This window comes from Arvicola amphibius, chromosome 11 (assembly GCF_903992535.2).
Source record: "Arvicola amphibius chromosome 11, mArvAmp1.2, whole genome shotgun sequence".
NCBI classification, from domain to species: Eukaryota; Metazoa; Chordata; class Mammalia; order Rodentia; family Cricetidae; genus Arvicola; species Arvicola amphibius.
The window spans coordinates 12625140-12645140 of record NC_052057.2 but is presented as its reverse complement, the minus strand read 5'-3'; the positions used below and the strand labels follow the sequence as shown (position 1 = coordinate 12645140).

General features: G+C 44.0%; 1 protein-coding gene across 1 annotated transcript in view; it reads left to right on the top strand.

Annotated features, from left to right (window-relative positions):
- The window catches only part of Ppm1l (protein phosphatase, Mg2+/Mn2+ dependent 1L), a 216326-nt gene that overhangs the window by 148792 nt on the left and 47533 nt on the right, over positions 1-20001 (top strand). The window contains 1 exon segment of the mRNA XM_038347805.2: positions 17520-17694. Within this exon segment, the coding sequence (XP_038203733.1) occupies positions 17520-17694 (175 nt within the window).

Here is a 20001-nt window from a genome sequence, read left to right as displayed (position 1 = left end):
GCCACTTCTACACTTTCTACCATTTAAAAACTCTCCGTCCCAAGTATTTTGTGCCCCAAAGTGTCACCCGTTGGCATGGTTACCAGACAATAGGAGCTATAACGCTCCAACTTCAGAGCACTTTCTAGGGTTATTTTGATATTTAGACTGTAATTCAACATTGTTTTCCATAGATTTCCATATGAAATTCAAAGTGTACAGTTTCTTTGAATCTTTTTTTTTTAAAAAAAAAAAAAAAAAAGACTGGTATCAAGTGCTTGCCGCAAAATATTAAGTGTGTTGAGATTTTGACGGCACTTCCCTACATGAAGCCACTGGTTCTTTTTTCTGCCCTGGCTGCTTGTTGCCACAACAGTCTGTGCTGTTGGGAATCAGTCACACTGGTTGTCATTTCTTCTGCCACCTTTAAGGCTCGGAGAGCATCTCTATTACTTAATCAGTGGGTTGGTTCACTGTCACTAATGTGACAGCAGGTATTTGAAGCCATGTGACTTTCTCACCGGCTCTATTAATTCAGTAATGGCTTCATAGTGCCAGTGGTTGAATGCTAAATCCCTGTAGTTAATGTAGAAGTTCTGGAGAAACTGCTGTGTAGAGACCCATAAACCAATATAGGCATATTTTTAGCCTTCGGGAGAATCATTGTGCCTTCTGTTTGTTAGGCTCGTAGAGTGTAACTTGAACTTTGAGAGATTACCACTTAGTATGATCCAAAGCAAAGCAGTCAAAGGACCTGAAAGATGTTATTTTTCCTGTGCAATTTATCTGTCAGTCCTCTGGCTAAATCCTAAGTCTCCAGGTCTGTAGGTTTTACAGATTGTTTATAACTTGCCCCATACTGCTTCCAGCACCTCCAACATTGAGTAGACGGTAGAGGAAAAGAAATTTCATAGAGTAGAACTTAAGTTGAGAGGGAGTTTTGAAAATCTTCTTAATCCTCTGTTTTCCCAGTGGGAAGGAACCAAGGGCCTCCGGGTCAATGATTATGTTCAGGTGCATTGAGCCATAGAACAGGCCGATCGCAATGCGACTTCGATCCCAGGTTTCCTAGTCTTCTTCAGGACTCCATGGTTTATTTTGGAATAGAATGTTGCCTAATACACCAAGCTTCCCACTAAGATTTTCAAAAGTGGGTGGTTGTTGGAGAGATACCTGTTGTTCAAGAATATCCAAGAGTAGAGCAGTCCAGGCTCTGAAAAGTGGGCATGGAAAATATTATGTATTTTCAGGATTCAGAAGAAGGAAGAGAGAAGATAGGATATCCAAGTGTTAGTCTACTGTTCTGCATATGGAAAGTTTCAACGAGTAGTTGTTGTTACTAATGATTATCTGTGATCATCTTAGTTAAAACTCCTGAACATTTTCACCTGGTTCTAACCTGCTGCTAGGTCCTTGTTGTTGGAGCTGCTTGTCCGTTCCTGGCTGCCCAGACCCGAAATAATCACACAGAAGTCTGTGTTATCTGCAGTACTGTTTGGCCAATACCTTAAGAGTATTTCTGGCTAACTCTTATATCTTAAATTAACCCATTTTTATTAATCTGTGTATTGCCACGTGACTGTGGCTTACCAGCAAGGTTGCAGTGGGCTCCTGCGGATGCGTCTGTCTCCTGCGGGCAGCTACATGGCTTCTCGCTGATTCTGCCTACTTTCTCCTCCATCTCTGCTTTGAATTCCCGCCTTACTCTATTCTGCTAAGCCACTGGCTGAAACAGCTTTATTCATTATCCAATAAAAGCAACATATATACAGAAGGACTTCTGACACAATTGTTGTGTGGCACACACCGGTAGGATTTGCTGAAGGAGGTTCCCCATCACCTTCTTGTCTTCTATTTCCCTCACCTTTCCTTCTTCCTCCAAAACACTCCCACATCCAACTGATTTTAGCCCTATAACACCTCTTCCTATAGCCCTGGTTTAGCTCTATGCCTGTGTGGATTCTGCCTTGCATGCTACCCAGTTGAGACAGCTCCTTGTCACCTACCACTTGGCAGCAGCTCATCGGCTATGCATGAATTACAATGCCAATTAACCTAGCACTCCCATGTCCCTTACCTTTCAGTGGTTACCCTCCAGCTTAGAACCAAGCCTTGAACACATTGGTCTGTTTGGGGGACCCCGCATGTCTAGACTATAGCACTAATTGATTGTTTTGCTTAGCTAACTCCTTTCATTCCTCTAGAGTGGGCTCACATATCCCGCTAGGCAAGTAATCCTCAAACATCTCAGTTAGATAATTGATTACACGTTCTTTGTACTTATCTATTTACAGGTTATCTGCTTCCTTAAATTTCAGGTTGTTTGAAGGCAAGACCTCTTTAGCGCTCTGTATTCAGTGTCATCCTGAATGTCACAAACATTCAGTAGATACTACATGAATATGCGAACGAATTATAAGACTTGCTTTAACACCCAGTTCAGCCAGTCCCCTGCTCGCCATAGTTTAAGATGTTGGCAGTTGTTGGTTTAGTCAACGTAAGGACCACCATCACAAGTTTCCAGTTTCCATCCAGGGGAGCTCAGAAGTGCTACCCGTTGCCTGATTCTTCAATGCCACCTGGTGGATGAAAGGGTAACTCCAGGAGCATGCCTACCTCAAAGCCTGTGGCAGATTATTACTGCTCATGAGTATGGAAGTTTTTCCTGTGTCTTGGCATATTTCCGAAGCTTTCTAAGGCAAAACTTTATGGTAATTTCTCTTTTGTGTATGGTTTCCTAATATATTAGGGGGTTGGTCAATCATGAACAATATTTAAAAACATTAACTTGCCCAATAACACATACCTTATTAAATATTACTCGTTTCCTAGTTTATGTGATCTAGGATGAACTGATTGAATGCCTCTGTTACGCTGAGTTTTGCTTCATTCATTCAGAAAATATCTATTAATCATCTCTAAATGATGACTAAATGCCTGACTTTTTTTGTTGGTGGTGGTTGTTTTGTTTTTTGTTTTGTTTCTCTGTAGCTTTGGAGCCTGTCCTGGAACTCACTCTGTAGACCAGGCTGGCCTCGAACTCACAGAAATTCTCCTGCCTCTGCCTCTGCCTCCCGTGTGCTAGAATTAAGAACAGAGCGCCAAAGCTACCGCTTTTATTCAGGCCATTTGGCTACATTTTCTTAGTATGTATAAAACCAAAGGGAAATTCTTATTTTTGATAAATATGTACCTGCGTTCAAAATTCACATTTCTTTACTTTCTATGTTCCATTTATCTAAGAAATAAGTTCTTACACATCTGGAACATTTAAAAATGAACCAGGAGCTGGACATGGTGATGCAGTATCTTCAACCCCAGCTTTCAAGAGTCAGAGTCAGAAAGATCTCTATGAGTTGGAGACAAATAAATAACCAGGCCAGTTAGTGCTATATTGTGAGACTTATCTAACAAACAAACAACAAAAACCTAAATCTAAAAAAAAAAAAAAAAAAAAACAAAAACGGATGTAAACTTTTAAAATAGCAACTATAGTCTATGTGCTTGAATAGAAAAAGTTAAACTTTCCCCAACTCTTGAGGGTCAATAATGTGCACAAAAATAACCTCTTTAAAGCCAGATTTCCCACGGATGGAGAGAGCAGCTTCTCATAGAGGGATCAGAATAATATGGAAACCAAGCGTCTCTGCAGGAGCTATGAATGCCACTGTCCTTCCTAAGTGTTTCTTTCCCTGATGGCCTTACAGTATCAAGGAGGGGTTCTGTTTCTAAGTCATTTTCGTCGTAAGTGGTATACTAATACAGAAGTCTTCTTTGCCTGATGCCTGTGCACAATGGGGTATTATGCAGGCAAGCTACCGTTTATAGACATCATTTGAAAAATGTCATAGGACTTTCACACACATCCAAACTTGATTCTTTTTAACTGGAAAGCTAGACAAGACCCGGGACCTTTATCTGGTTCTGAGAAAGAAGACGTTAAAATACGGTATTTTTTAAATGCGATGTGTGCATCTAAAATTTTGTCTTCTGCAGTAGAGGAAAATATTTCAGAATTCTCAGGTTGGCCCTATTAACAGCTGATCGATGATTTTTCCTCTCCGATGTCGGGGTACAGTTTGTCTTGGAAATGAGATGATTTGTCGATGGTCGAAATGATTTGTCATGTCCTTTGATTGGAAGACAGTGTCTGCCATGGGCATTATTTTCATCCTCTCTCTGATTTATTTTAATGATACCGTGATTTATGCAGATGCTCCCTTTTATTTCTTTGTGCCAAATGCCAAACTCAGAGTCTGTATCTAATTCCTCTCTCACAGATAAAAGGCATCTTCGCACGTGTTCTGTGTGTCCACTTTACCCCGAGCGTCAGTCGGTGTTTTATTTATTTGTCAGCCTGTGACTGCTGGTGTTTGCCTGCACCAAGTATTTACGAAAGTCAAGATTTTGCCGAAGAGGAAAGGATTGCTGGGGGTGTGTGCGGGCACACCAGTGGGACATGGCTGGGCATGGACTGGCAGGATTGTCGGGTTAAAGTAGGATTATCGCTACTTTATGTAGCGCACAGAGCCTCTGGCCTAGCCCTCAGCACACCAGCTGACTGTTTAGGAGCCTGGCTGGCCTGCCCAGAAGGGTGAATGGATTTGCTTCTGGTTTTTCCAGTTCTCCTCTCAGGCAGGCAGATGGATGGGTACTCCCCACACACACACCCCAACACACACCATCACTGTAAGTCCTTCCACTGCACTTCCTCTTGGAAACCCAGTCTCTCACAGTGGGAAATTCTGAACTTGAAAATGAGTTGAACTTGTCCATGTTGGGTTTCACGGTCTAAGTTGATGAGGACGACTGACCAGGTCTCTTAAGAGGGCACCAGATCTCATTACAGATGGTTGTGAGCCACCATGTGATTGCTGGGAATTGAACTCAGGACCTTAGGAAGAGCAGGCGGTGCTCTTAATTGCTGAGCCATCTCTCCAGCCCACAGTGGGAAATACTGGGCCATCCTATATTTGAGTCTGTCTGTCTTTCTCAAATTCTCTGTGGTGGAGAGCTTTGATAAATAGGACTGTGTGAGAGGATAGTGAGGGGGTTTGGAGAGGGGAGCCCACAGGGCCTCTGTCTTGCACCAACCATTGAAACCACTCCTTTCTTACTGTGCTGGGGGAGCGGCTACACATTTCTTAACAGAGAAAAGTTCATTTTAGCCCAATTCTGCTGTCATTTCAAATGAGAAATTTAAAACTTGAGTAGTTCAAATTTGTTGATGCTTAGCAGATATTTTTTTTAGCCTAGTTTCTTTCAGAAAACAATGTTTCTGACTTTTTTTTTAAAAAAAAAAAAACTGCTTTAACAGATGTGTCGTGATTTTGTTATATCGTGGCAAAATGGCCAGTGGTGTAAATTCAGCTTCCCAGAAAACCACGAAAGGAGGCAAAGGCTGACGAAAAGCAGCCGTGAGCAAAGACAAAATGGAAAATGGTTGGAAAATAGGAAGGCGAGAGCTTGCTGGGGTCTACGTTTGTTTTAAATTCAGATTTCTTATAATGAATCCATGTTAACGACAAGGCCAGGAACAACTCTTTTCTTTTCACAAGTAGAAAGTTGCTGGCTTTATTTGGGGCGTGCAGCTCATATCGTGGCCACTCCTACCCTACACCCCCTGCCCCCACTTGTTCTTCTACAGGCCTAATGGCTGCTCCCCAACACTTCTGAGCAGGGCTCAGTCTCGAGCCCCTTCTACCTGTAAAATGACCAGTTTCGTTTCCTTGTGACTCCAGTTCACTCCTATTTTAAAAGTCGCATGGATGTAGCAGGCCGTCAACCCTGCCTTTGAACCTCCTGACCATATTTAGATCTTGGCACAAGACTTTCTCTCTCAGGAAGCCTCAGGCTGCCCCATACTGTTAGGTTTCTTGGTTGTTTTCCCTGAAAGACCAGCCTTAGTTCAGTTAGCTCGAGGTTCCTTGTCTCTCTACCAACCCACAGGCACTCTCTGCAGCTGGCCCAGTGCCCATCTCCCTCACCCCTTATCCCCAGCATCTAGTGCAGCATCATCTGGCACATACAATAGAAACAGAACTGGAAGGGTGCAGCCCTAGCTCTTGGCTGTGCACCAACCCATCTAGCTGTGGTCTTTTGGAGTTGGCAGTGGGGATCTTTTCTTTCTAAGGTCTACAAGCAATTTGCCTCATCAGAGCTAAGGATGTGCCATTTTTCTATTTACATAAGCAGGTGTATTCACTGCTGAAATTACAGCTTTCCCATGCAATTTTCTTCTCTTTTCTTTTTGCTAAAATAAGATGTCCTTCGGAGTCCTGTGTGTAAAGCTACACGTTACTGCTGGTGATCCCAGCTTCCTTTCCCGTTGCCTGCATCCTGCTGCAGTACCTCCTAGCTGAGGGTGGGAGGAGTTCTTCAAGCCAGGATGCAGTCATGGTGCTCTGCTGGAGGTCATTCTGTGACCTGTTTTTGCACAGCTTTCTAAGGATCGCCTGAGTGCCCACAAGCTGCTGGGAAGGCCTTTCTGTGCTGCCTGGACTCTTCCAGGATAGTCCTTTGCTTCGGAGGGGGAAGGGCTGGCGTGCTGAGGCTCAGCAGACTGGCATTTTTAAATGGCAGAAGAAAGGAGCCTGTGGCACCGAGGCCCTGCAGCAATGTCAGGGCATATAGTTGGGGGTTTTATAAGAATTAAAAATATTGTGGGCTGGCCGTATGGCTCAATGGGTTAAGGCAGCTTCAGCAAAGCCTTAATCAGACAAAGCCCGAAAAAAAGACCTGAGTTTGAACCCCCAGACCCACATGGTAGGAAAGAAACAGTTTTTGGAAGCTGTCTCCTGGGCACCCCACACACTTGCTCACACACACACGAGTAAGTGAATATGTATAATTTAATAAAGATAGATTAATAAAATAAACATTAAAATAAACCCTTGTAGCCAGCCCGAGTTCTGGGAGATGCAGCCAGATGCTGTTGTGAAGAGTCTAGCTGAAGCCCAAGTCTGTCAGAGCTTGTTAGAAAGCTTGGAAGAAACCCATGCTGGATCGTATCAATTTCAACCCATGCAGGTGGTGTCTGGAGCTCCAACTTTGCATGAACCTCTCGAAATATAAGCCAAGTTAAGGCAGTTTTAAATCAAGGATGGGGCAAAACCCATGACTGATTTACTTAAGAAAGTCTCCCCTCCTTATCCCAGTGGACTGACAGTTGGGGTCCACACCACCAAGATGCGGATTAAGGCCAACCTCCGAATCTGTAAAGAAAACCCAGGCCTATGTGTGCATCTACTAACGCCTCCCTGTGACCCCCTTTCGTGACCTTGCTACCTGGGTTTCAAAAATGAGGCCTTATCCTTAGGTATTCTCTTTCTCTCTCTCTCTCTCTCTCTCTCTCTCTCTCTCTCTCTCTCTCTCTCTTTCTCTCTCTCTATCTCTCTCTCTCTGTGTATGTATGTTCTAAGAAGAAAGATACTATTTATTCACAAAGCTTCTAAACAAAATTCAACATTATACAAAAATAATTTTAAAATTAAAAATAATTTTAATAATTTTGGAAACATTCTCAGTATGAGCTCCAATGGGCTCTGTAAACCTGCAGTTTCCACAACACATTAGAACTCGGAGCTCAGCACACATCAAATAGTGTCAGTGAAGGAACAGACAACACACTGTGGCCTCTTCTTTTTAAATCTTCCCATGTGGTCACCTCAAATTGCCACTCCCAGCATATTAAGCCTTGTTTCAGAGTACCCCTTCCTTCCCCTGCTTCTGGCATGCCTGCTTTGATGGTTAGGAAAACCCACACAGGTGAAAGAGGGGGATGGGGACCCTGTGAAGCAGCTGGTGCTGCACTAGTTCTGACAGCAGAGGGCGCTGTAATCATCGAGGCGAGAGATTGCTGACCCTTGTGAGGATCTGCTTTTGCAAGAGGTGGCTCCTTGCTGTCCAGGGGAAACTCGATGATTTCCCAACAGATGCCTCTGAGTGCGGTTCTTACCCAGGCGTGACTTACCAAATGTCATTTGGAAGCGTATCCTCAAACAAGCTCAGATGGGGGCCCAGGGCGAGTGGTAGAGTGAGCTGCTCAACCGTCAATGTCAGAGTAGATAATGTGTCTTTCTTGATCTCCATGCTTCCCTTTCTAGCCTATTCCTGGAACTTTCCCAGAGCAGCGTTCTGCTCTGCGGTCTACCTTCCTCACCAAAAGATGCTCACCATTTTGCCTACGCTGAAACCGAACGTTACTTTAACTCACAACTGCTCCTTAAAATATTTAATTTTTTTAAAAAAAATCTTTTGTTCCATTTATTGACTTCTTGGGAGGGGAGCATTCACGGTAGGCATTTGCAGAAGTCAGTTCTCTGGTCTGCTGTCCCACGGATGGAACTCAGGTCCTCAGGCTTGTAGCAAATGCCTTTACCCCCGAAACATCTCCCTGAAAATCAGAAAAATATTTGATTGCTGATAGAGGAGAGTTTATCAGTAAAGAAAACCGAAGCAATAAGGTCAGAACTTCAGACATCAGAGAAAGCTAAAAAGGAAGATGATTGGAGGGTGGGGATTCTGTTTGAATTAGTCATGGGATACTAAATAAAATCGTCACCAGCTCCGTGGACAGAAAGTCCAACCTGTCTTACTCCATTCAGAATAAATGGACCCCAAATCTAATACTGGTCTTGAAAGCACCTCTTAGAGCCACAATCTGGGGGCATCAGCCCATCCTGTCTGGAACCTCCCTGGCCACTCCTGCTTCCTGGAGGTAGCTATGGGTATCAGCCAAGTGAGGCCCAGTAGGAGTCCTCTGGGACTGTTCCTGTATAAATAGTGGGTGTGAGCCAAGGCTATTTTATGTGTGTTCTGACTAAGTCCTCCAGGGGCGGCTCAGCTGCCATAGCCTTGGAATGCGATCGTTTTGATTAATAACTCACGAGTATTTTGTAATTCATTTGTAACAGTCCCATTGGCTTTCTCAATCCCCAAGGGCATTTTCAGTAAGAATTATGCATGGAACTTTCTAGAATACATTCGCGTAGCACTTATGGAACTTAATGTTTCCCCGAGCTTTATAGCCAAGTTTCAGAAATGGAAGGAAATTTAATAAGAAATAAACCTCATAATTTTTGAGCTATGAAACCTATTTCTCTGTAAATAAATATTGCTTTGGATTTTTCCTCTCTAGATCTCAAGTGTGTACAGTGTGAAACAGTTTCTTTTTTATGACTTCTGTAAGACTGCTGAAAAGATAGGAACTTGCCCGTCCTAAAAACTTAGCCCAACAAGTTTGGCTGAGTGCTGCTTCCTTGCTCAGGAGATGCGTGCATGCTGGATTGATAAGGTGCCAATTTTTCCGCTGCCATCTCTTAGAATTTAGAAGTGTGTGTGTGTGCGTGTGTGTGTGCGTGTGCATGTGTGTGTGTGTGTGTGTGTGTGTGTGTGTGTGTGCGCGTGCGTGTGCGCTCTCAAAACAGAATTAAGGGAAGGAGCATCCAACTGCCGTGACCTTTACTGCTGAATTCCTAACCTTTCCCTGGAGGATGTGTAGGAACTGAGGAGCAAAGGACCTTGGTTGTAGAGAAATAACCTCCACTTTTTAGTCTGTAAACAGGTTTTTGAAAATAAACCTGAGCGTTTAAATGTAGGTTTTGATCAAAATAACAAGAGGAGCTTACTCATGGCTGGATACTGTTTGACACATTGGCTAATTGTGTCTTAGAATAATTAGAGACCAGAAATCTGGAAAGTGGGGTGGTGTCGTCTTTTTTTATAGATAAGAAGCGCCATCTGGAGCTAGGAAGCCGCACTCTAGTGCGTGGGATGAGAGTTATATATACATGCCCCGGCATGCTTGGCGCTACCTACCACGTGAACCTGACCTCATAGGAGACGCAAGCTAGCAGACTGATAAAGTTATGAAAAGTTTGCTTTATGAGGAGTCCCAGGGGATTGCCCCAAATGATGTGTAACATAGCGGTCATCCCTATAATGCTTAAATCAAAACTTCAACTTCCAAGTTAAGCATGTTATGCAGTTTCCATCCCTCCACGTGCTGGGTTCCTTCCAACACAACCTCTGACTGGCATCCTCATGTGGGCAGCTTTGGCTCTCAGTATCAATCTTGAATTGCTAGACTTGATATTTCATTGTCATGCTTCCGATGAACACCAGAGTACCATCTCTTGAAGGGTCCTAGTTTTCCTGAGGTAGAGTTTATGAGGTTAGGGTACCAGATGGTCTTTCAAAGATTCTTTCCTTAAATAACCTCTCCAGGTTAGAAGTAGCAAAGAAGAAAAATGGCAAGAACGACAGTCTTGGCAGGCAGAAAAAAGAAATCACTCCTGCTTTCTGTCCTTGTCCTGGTGGGCAAGGACGTTCTCTCTGACTTTGTTTAAAGTGCCTGGAGCCAAAGAACACCTGTCAAAAGTTAATGATATGTTACCACAAGAAAGATGGATTCCGATGTGGACCTCAGAGAATTAATGTGTGGGCTATGTACTAGCCGCTGCCAAATCGGCGCGCACACATCTGTGTCCCTTCAAGGGCAGGGCAACTTTGCCTGCAGTGAGATATGGCTCCTTTGTAGGGAGTGTAGGAAGCGGAAGAGATCCTGGGTGGATGTGCACTGTTGGCATGAGCCAGCCATGTGCAAGACCCCAAAGTGTCAGACCCAGTGGGAGATGGCAAAGCCTCATCCCCCCGGCCTGAGTACCAATGTTGATGGTGTTACAGTCGCTTTCTCCCAGACCCCAACTTTCCTCGCTGCCGGTGGCCTGCTCCCCTACAGAAGCTGCTCCCCTACCAAATGAGCTAACCCTGCCTCCTCGGTCCAGCTGCTCCAGCAACCCTGCGTCCTTGTTTATCTGTCTGTACTAACTCTGCCTCCCTGTTCAGCTGTAAGCAACAACCCGCCTCCCTGTTCAACCGCATATAATAATATGCTGAACTTCTGGCGGCTCTGTGCTTTCTCAGGGCGTCCAGGTCCCCCAACCTCCGTTTTTCCATGTCTGTCTATGTGTTTGTCTTTTCTTCATTTCATCCATGCCCATCCCCCACACCCCTCCTTCAGATCTGTCCTGGGACAGCGCTAGAAGCAGAAATCCTTCCTGTTTTCTACCTTGTCTTTTTTTTTTTTGACACAGAATTTGAAGGGTTTCCATCTCACTCTCTGGTTTATCCTGTGCGGATCTGGCCACGGGCCCCAAGCTGTCATTTTCCCATACCTAGTCCTTTTCCAGATCAATATTTTCAGGATCGATTTCTCTTTTTATCTTCCTATGTTTTTCTTATGCCAGGCTCGGTCACTGAGAGTCTCATTGATCTGAGGGCCCGAGGGCCAGATCTAGCGTTTGTGCGTGAGAACGCTGTTGAACGTACTGTCATCTGGTGCGGAGATCAGCTCCTTTGCTTTTAAGTCTCTGTTCTGGTTTCCTTTCTGTTAATATGATGAAGACACTCTGATTGCAGCTTAAGATTGTGGCCTATAATCAAGGGAAGACAGGCCAGGAACTAAAGCAGGAGCTTAAAGCAAAAACCATAGGAGAAAGCTGCCTGCTGGCTCACTCATAGGCTAATGCTTACCTAGCTTTTCATTTATTCTATTTTTCTGTGTATATGGTGTTTTGCGTGCATGTTGTCTGTGTGTGCAGTGCTGGTAGAAGCCGGGAGAAGTCATGGCATCCCCTGGGACTGGAGATAGAGACAGTATGAGCTGCCATGTAGGTGCTTGGGATCGAACCCAGTGCTCTTAAGTGCTGGACCATTTCTTCAGCCCCTTCCATAGCTTGGTATGCAGCCAGGACCACTTGCCCAGGGAATACTGCCACCCACAGTCAAGACAGCCCCTCACATATATACCTACCACACTGTCTCATTTGGCAAGTCCCTCAGATGACTCTAGGCTGTGCCAAGGTAAGAGCTAACGCTAACTACAGCCGTCTCCTTTGAATCCAGCTTTAGGTAGAATGTCTATTCACAGCATCTAGCAGAAGCGATGGTGCTGTGTGTTTGAGCTTAGGAGTCTCTGCAGCCCAAGTATAAACGGAAAGGATTGCTATCGATTTTTTTTGTCACATTCCATTCAATGGTGCTTGAGGGTTTCCTCTCTTTTAAAATTAGAGTGGTAGGTGTAGAAACGGATGACAAGACCGTTTCCTCATGGCTAAGAAGATTTTTATTGTAGATGTGGGAAAGAGAACACCCAGAGGCAGCTGGAAGAGTTCCTAGCAGAGAGAGAAAGAAGTAGGTTGAGCATAGCCAGCAGGCTAGACCTAGCCACAGGAGAAGCAGGGGCAGTGAGGGGGAAGAGAGACAGAGAGACAGAGGTGGGAGAGAGAGAGAGAGAGAGAGAGAGAGAGAGAGAGAGAGAGAGAGAGAGAGAGAGAGAGAGAGAGACGGGGTGGTGAGGGAAGAGCCAACATACAGAAAATAGCAGGATTATACCGAGAATGAGTAACAGGGAAGGAAGCCGGTGTGCTGGAGGGAATTGGAGTGGGGGAGAAGGTCAGAAGGGCTAGGAGGGTAGAATAGACTCAGAAATGTGCAATTGTGGTCCTGAGAGAGCCTGGAGGTCAGGTGAGCTTTGGTACGCTAATAGACACCACAGATAATCTTTGTCTCTTCAGCCATGAGGAGGGAAGCTGCTCGTTTTGGTAGAGGGAATTAGCAGTTTCCTAAGTTCCTAAGGAATGCTGCTGGTTATCTAAAGGTCGGGAATCCTCCATCGCCCAGGCAGAGCCTGGAGTGTCTGGGTATCTGGACTGCCTTTTGGAGTCTGGGGGAAATGGAGTTTCCTTGGGACCTGGCAGATGGCATGTGTTTTCATACTTCAGTTAGAAATATCTGGAGCCTGTTTTGCTTTGTTTAAATCCACAAAGGATGAGAAGAGGAGCCACTTGATCTTTGTAAATTCCAAGGAGGAAAAATACCAAGTGGTTTAGAATTTCTTGCTAATGGGGACTCTGCACTATCAGGATTTTATTCCACATCGCTTACCAAAAGCAACTTTGCCATCCTGGAAACTGACGAGACTCACTGACCTGACATTTTCCCTCAGAGTTATAGTAGTCAAACACCCTTCACTTGTGGAGATTTGGGGATGGAGGTTGCAGGTGGTGGCCGGAGGTGTTCACTGATGTGGGATGGGAGTGGGGCTTTGAGATTGCTGTTGAATGCTGACAGACAGGTGTGACGTCCGTTTCCACTCCTGCTCTTTCATTGTGCTTAACGTCTTAATGTCAGCATCCAGTCTGGGAAAATTAAATTTACTTTGAATATTTCTTTCCCAGCTGCCACCACGCTTGGCTCACGGGTTCTCATTGTCTTGATCCTGTGCTGGGGTTGTTTTAACCTGGTAACGTGATTGTCAAATGGACATTGTTTCCTATTTTAAAAAATGGTGCGTGCATGCATGCATGCATGTAAAATCTAGTTCCAGCAGCTCCCTACTCACTGTGTAACCAAGTATAACTTAATTTTATCCTCTGTCAGCCTGTTGTCCTATCCTTAAAATTCATTACAGTTGTGAATCAAATACACGTTTGATACATTTACAATAGCCAGGCTAGTGCCAGCACAGAGGGATATTCCTATAGAACCTGATATATTTACAATAGCCAGGCTAGTGCCAGCACAGAGGGATATTCCTATAGGATCTGATACATTTACAATAGCCAGGCTAGTGCCAGCACAGAGGGATATTCTTATAGGATCTGATACATTTACAATAGCCAGGCTAGTGCCAGCACAGAGGGCTATTCCTGTAGGTTCTGATACATTTACAATAGCCAGGCTAGTGCCAGCACAGAGGGATATTCCTATAGGACCTGATACATTTACAATAGCCAGGCTAGTGCCAGCACAGAGGGATATTCCTGTAGGATCTGGAATATGCAGAAAAGTAAATAAGGAAAACTCCTTTAAGCTACTCCTACTGCCGAGATGACTAGTAAGTCCTGTGAGCATAGCCCCCTTCCCCGCACAGATGTAAACACACTGCTGTAAGGCCTTCGTTGTCCTGTGAACATGTTCTCGTGTAAGTTTTTCTTCCTAACATTTAGCGGCTACTTGATGCCCCACTGCATAAGTGTCCAGCAACTACGGCGGCCCTTTCTCTAGACAGGCTTTCATCATCAGAAATGAAACTTTCTCAAAGGCTCATCTGTGGGGTGAGAGAGAGGCTCAGCCATTAAAAGCATTTGCTGCCCTCCTCTCTCTCTCTCTCTCTCTCTCTCTCTCTCTCTCTCTCTCTCTCTCCCCTCTCTCTTTCTCTCTCGTTTTATTTGTATGAGTGAGTGCTTGGAAAAATACTGCATACATGAGAAAAATTGGTGATACCCATTATTTTACTGTCTCTGAAATGGCTCACACCATCCATAACTCCAGTCTCAGGACATCTGTGCTTTCTTCCCACCTCCTCAGTCAGCAAGCATTCCCGTGGTGCTCATATGTATGGGCAGACCAAACACCCGGACACATAAAACACATAAATCCCAAAGGAAATAAAGAGCAGATAAATGATTCCACATTTTAATTTTTTTCAGTTCAGTTAGGATGTTGGTAAAAATTTTGAATTTAGACTATTCTTTGAATTTTCTTTTATTTATGAGATCATTCCCATCTCGTTTAAAAATGTGCTTTGAACAGAAGTGCCTGCTTGAACATAAGGGCTAGCTGCCATTTGATTCCATTTGAAGTGTCACTCGGCGTAAAGCGGGTCCTTGAAATACTGTACCAGGATCTAATATTTGCCGAGAGTTGGCTCCTTCTCTTCCTCTGACGAATCTCTAGCAAGAGTTGTGTGTGTGAAGTTGCAGAATTGAAATGCCAGAGTGTAGCCCTAATAGCGTGCGCTACAGAAACTCTTGAGACCCGCAGCCTGATTGGAATTAGGAGAGTAAATTCCATTTTAAACAATGTCAGGAGGCACAACTGGGAGGAAATAATGCGGTGTGCTTTCAGTAATAAAGACGAGATCAATATTTTAAAATGTGATAAATTATAGAGCCCTTTCTCGTGTCTCATAAATATTCCAACAAACACAACTGTTAAGACAGATGTTGCACTAACTCGCAGGGTGGTGTGTTTAAATGTAGTTATTCTGCAGGGTCGGGATGCTGTTTTCTAATGTCAGGAGAAAGTTGTTAATAAAATCTAGAATTCAATGTGTTATGCTAATGTACTGCTGAGTTCATTTACATTTTATGGAATAATTTTATTTGTTCTGCACTTGCTGGCTGGCAGAGAAAGTGAGCACTGTTTGGCGACATTTTGAAGCTGTAACATCCTCAGCATCTGATTTAGGGAATTCAACTGTAAATCTGGAAATAAGTGTTGGATGCTATTGTTAGCGACTCTGTGGTCCAAACACAGCTTGCCCGCTGCTTTCTAGTATACCTTCTGAGACGCCATTTGTCTTTGTCCAGTGAGTTTCCTTCCACAGTAAATTGTAGAAACATGTAAGGGGAACAAGAAAATACAATTTAAATGACAGTACTAAAACCGTGAGCCCATACCTGAAATACAGGCAGGAGAAATTACCTTCTGCATTTGGGATGTATCTTTCCCTGTCTCCTCGTACTGATGTGTAGGCGTGTGTGCTTTACATGGAAGAGATGTGTGCATCTCTTGTGCTCAATAGCTTTGCTTTTAACCACACTGACCCTTCATTCATGGTTTCTTCCTGGCCAATAATAGCACCTGTTGTATTTTCCAAAGGATATAGATCATCTTATTCTGTAAACAGAGAAGCACTCTGACCTTGTATTGAGTCACAGGAAATATATATGCATGTGTGTTTATATTTTAAAGTAGACATATTTTGTTTTTCTTTTCAATTGACAGAAATTATATCCACTGTGGAATGGTTAACCCTAATTGACTGACATTACCAGCTGGGTGTGGTGGTGCACGCCTTTGATCCCAGTGCTTAGGAGACAGAAGCAGGGAGATGTCCATGAGTTCAAGGCTGACCCTGTCTACACAGCATGTTCCAGGCATGTCCATGAGTTCAAGGCTGCCCTTTTCTACACAGCATGTTCCAGACCAGCCAGGGATACAGAGGAAGACCCTGTCTCAAAACAAAACAAAATAAATGAACAAAAAATACCTTTCAGTGATGACCAAATCACACACAACAGCCACGCTCACTTTTCAGAATACAATATAGCGGTATTAATTATAACCCCTCTTTATTGAACTATTGAAACTTACTCCTCCAATCTAATGAGAAGATACTCTTTAAAAAAACAATAACTCCCACTCCGTCCCCCACTACCCAGCCTGATAACCACCATGGATTCTAGTTCTAGAAAATCAACTGCTTGTTTTGTTTTCTTTTTTCCTCTATTTTATTTTATTTTATTCTTAAAAATTATTTATGTATTTATTTTACATCCTGGCTGCATTTTTCCCTCCCTCCTGCCCTCCCAGTCCCTCTCTCCCATACCTCTTCTTTCTCACCCCACTCTACCCCCAATCCCTTCCTCTGTTTCTTTTTCCGGAAAGGGGAGGTCTCCCATGAGTATCAACAAAACATGGCATATCAAGTTGCAGTAAGACCAAGCCCCTCCCCATTTAGTAAGACTGGGCAAGGTGACCCAATATGAGGAGTAGGGTCCCAAAAGTCAGTAAAAGAGTCAGAGTCAGGCCCTGTTCCCACTGTTAGGAGTCCCACAAGAGGACCAAGCTACACAACTGTGACATACATGCAGAAGGCCTCGGTCAGTCCCATGCAGATGCCCCGGTTGTCAGTTAAGTACCTGTGAGTTCCTGTGAGCTCAGGTTAGTTGATTCTGGGAGTTTTCTTGTGGTGTCCTTGATCCCTCTGGCTCCTACAATCTGGAAATCAACTTCTTAATGTTACATATTTGAGACTGTGATTCATAAAAATTTTAGGATATTTTTCTGTGGCTGTGATAAATGTCTTTGGTACTTTGGGTAGGGGTTGCATTGAATATATAGATCACTGTGGATAGGGATTGCATTGAATTTATGGATCACTTTGGCTAATAATAATATTCCTCTAGTCTATGAATGTGAGGGATTTTCATTTAATTTTAGCCCATACCTTAAATATTTCACAATTAACAGGACTTAGAGTATAAACTATGTGGATGGGTCTTTGCTTTATTCTTGGCCCAAACTAGATTGATCATCATTATCAGGGTCCTTGAAATTCCTTAGTGGCTGCAGATGTGGTTTTTTTTTTTGGTATATTTGTTGGTTTTTGAGTCAGTTTCAGGTAGCCTAGACTGACCTTGAACTCACAGTTATAGCCAGGATGACCTTTGTACTGGGTTTTCAAGTATGGACCACCAATCATCTCCTAATTTTGGCCTTCAGTTCACAGTACTAACTCTGTGAACATGGAATCCATCGTCTTTTAAACTAGACAGAAAACTCAGAGAGGTCTGGGGTCTGACAGAGTGAAGATACGTCTTACTGCACTTGTGCAGTCTAAGACTCACAGCGGCAAGATGTGTGTGTAGCGGCTGGATCTCAAGTGCTCTGAGTTCTCTCTGTAGCCCCTGAAGGTAAAGGAGAGCCTAAGGTGAGAGGTATTAATGGCGTTCTCTGTTTACCCACAGACTGCAGCCGAATACGTAAAATCTCGGCTCCCAGAGGCGCTGAAGCAGCATCTTCAGGATTATGAGAAAGACAAAGAAAACAGTGTTCTGTCTTACCAGAGCATCCTGGAGCAGCAGATCCTGTCCATAGACCGAGAAATGCTGGAAAAGTTGACGGTATCCTATGACGAAGCAGGTATGTGTGTTATCACACACGCACGCGCACACATACACACACACACACACACACACACACACACACACACCACCCCAGGACGCCTAGAACTTGGATAGATCTGGCCCCTTTTCTGAAGTAGGTGATTAAGGGCAAATTGGACTCGATATTACCAGTATTGGTGAGCTGCTTCTCCGCAGTTCCGGGCAATGGCTCTCACATATCGAGTCCCTGTGAGCTTTTGTTTATGGGGTGTTTCTGCCTGTTTATCAACTATGCTGCCGTTGCTCTAATCCTGCAGTCACTTCGGTTTTGAATACCAGATGAAGACCTTTATATCCAGTTGTTGGTGGACAGCTCTGTTTGATTTGGGTGATTTCTTTTTAATATCAGAGATTGTGTTTTCCCAAGTGATGATTGTTTAACCCCTTGAAGCTGGATTTGGCCTTCTGTTTTTCAACAACTGAAATGCTTTCTGTTCTCTGATCCCACAGCAGTCATTTGGTTGACTGCAGACCCTTTATCCCCTTTACTGGGACTTAGCAAAGCCATGGACAGACTCTTTTACCATGCCGTTTTATCTGTTATATAGTCCGTGAGCTAAAGCCAGTTTTATGGATATTGAGTGCAATATTATCTAGACTCGTTGGAACGTTTAGTAAAATGAAATTTAAGGCTGGGGTGTAGCTCAGTTGGTCGAGTGCTTGCCCAGCATCCTAATTTGTTTCCTGTTGGTGTGATAAAATGCCAACCAGAAACAGCTTGGGAAGGAAAGGGTTTATTTCATCTTACATTCTCAGGTAACAATCCATCACTGAGGAAGGTCTAGGCAGAAATTCACGGTAGGAACTGAAACAAAGACCATGGAAGAGTGCTGCTTGCTGGCTTGCTCCCCATAGCTTGCTCACCCTGCTTTCTTTACAACCCAGGGTCTTGTCAGGGGTGGTGCCACCCACAATGTGCTGAGCCCACCCTCCACCATGTCAACCATAAATTAGAAAAAAAAAAATAAAATAAAAAAGGTGCCACAAACATGCCACAGGCCAATCTGAAGGGGGCTGTTCCTCAATTAAGGTCCCCTTTCCAGGTGACTCTAGTTTGTGTCAGGCTGACAAGCTACCTAGCCTGCCTAGCATGCACAAGACTTTGGTTTGATCCCAGCGCCACATAAAGCCAGAGCCTTGTGCATCAGACGGGCCTGGGACGTGTTCAGACAAGTGCACACTCTTAGCCTTGGCCTTTAGAGACAAATCCTTCAGTGCAGAATTAATCAGGAAGCAGCAGGAATAAACACAGGCACGAGAGTCCAAGGGTCCAAGTTTCCAGGCTTAGTGCTGTCCTGATCTTTAGAGCATTAATCTCTTAGAACCTCTGTTTTCATTTCATAAAATCGAGCCAATCTTCCGTTGGATTGTTTTAATAATAAGGGATATGGTATTTGATCATGAGGTCCTTAGAATTCATATGGCTGATTAATGCTACTAATGCTGCGTAAGGCCAGATTTGGATCCTTCCAGTCTCTCAGACCATGTTAAGGTATTCTTAGGGCCTCTTTGCTTGGGAGACAAAGTTTTCAGAGTGTGTTTGGAAGCTGTGAGAAACTAAGCGACATCTATGTAAAGTAAAGCCTGAGCTCTGCTCGCCTTTGGTCATTGCTGTCTGTCTGTCTGTCTGTCTGTCTGAGCAGGTGGCGGGTCTGGTGGAGACTGGATGCGGGCAGATGAGTAAATGACACTGTCTGCTATAAACCGGAAGGTCACTACCTTCTCCTCCATAGCTTATGCTCTGCTGATTTAGCTAAAGTAAGACAAGAAAATTAGGAAAAGATATTGCTACTCAGAAGAAAGCTATTGCATCGTAAAAGAAGGATCCAGAATAGAAGCTCACAGCATCCAGGACTGTGAGATAACCCTCCCACACCAAGATCCTTCAGTAGTTGGCTTCTTCCCATGCTGTCTTGGCTTCTGCTTCCTCACATTTTAAACTCCACTGTCCCAGTGTTAGGAATGGGTGGTTTGTTAGTTAGGAATACTCTGCTCTCTAGAGAGGTCCGTTTGTCCCAGTGTTAGGAGCTGGAGGGGGTGGGTTGTTAGTTAGGAATACCCTAGTCTCTGGAGAGATTAATTTGTCCCTAGCGCTCATCCACTGCAGTGTCAACCTGAGTGATTTGTTGACAGTTATCACCATCTGTGGCTTCCAAATGTTTCAAATATAATTAATGGGGGGGGGGGAGTACTTCAACATTTGTCTACAGCATTGGCTCAGAACCTTTTCTCCTCTCCTGCTCCTGCCTTTTTTAAAAAATAAACTTTTTCCTCTCTTTTCCTT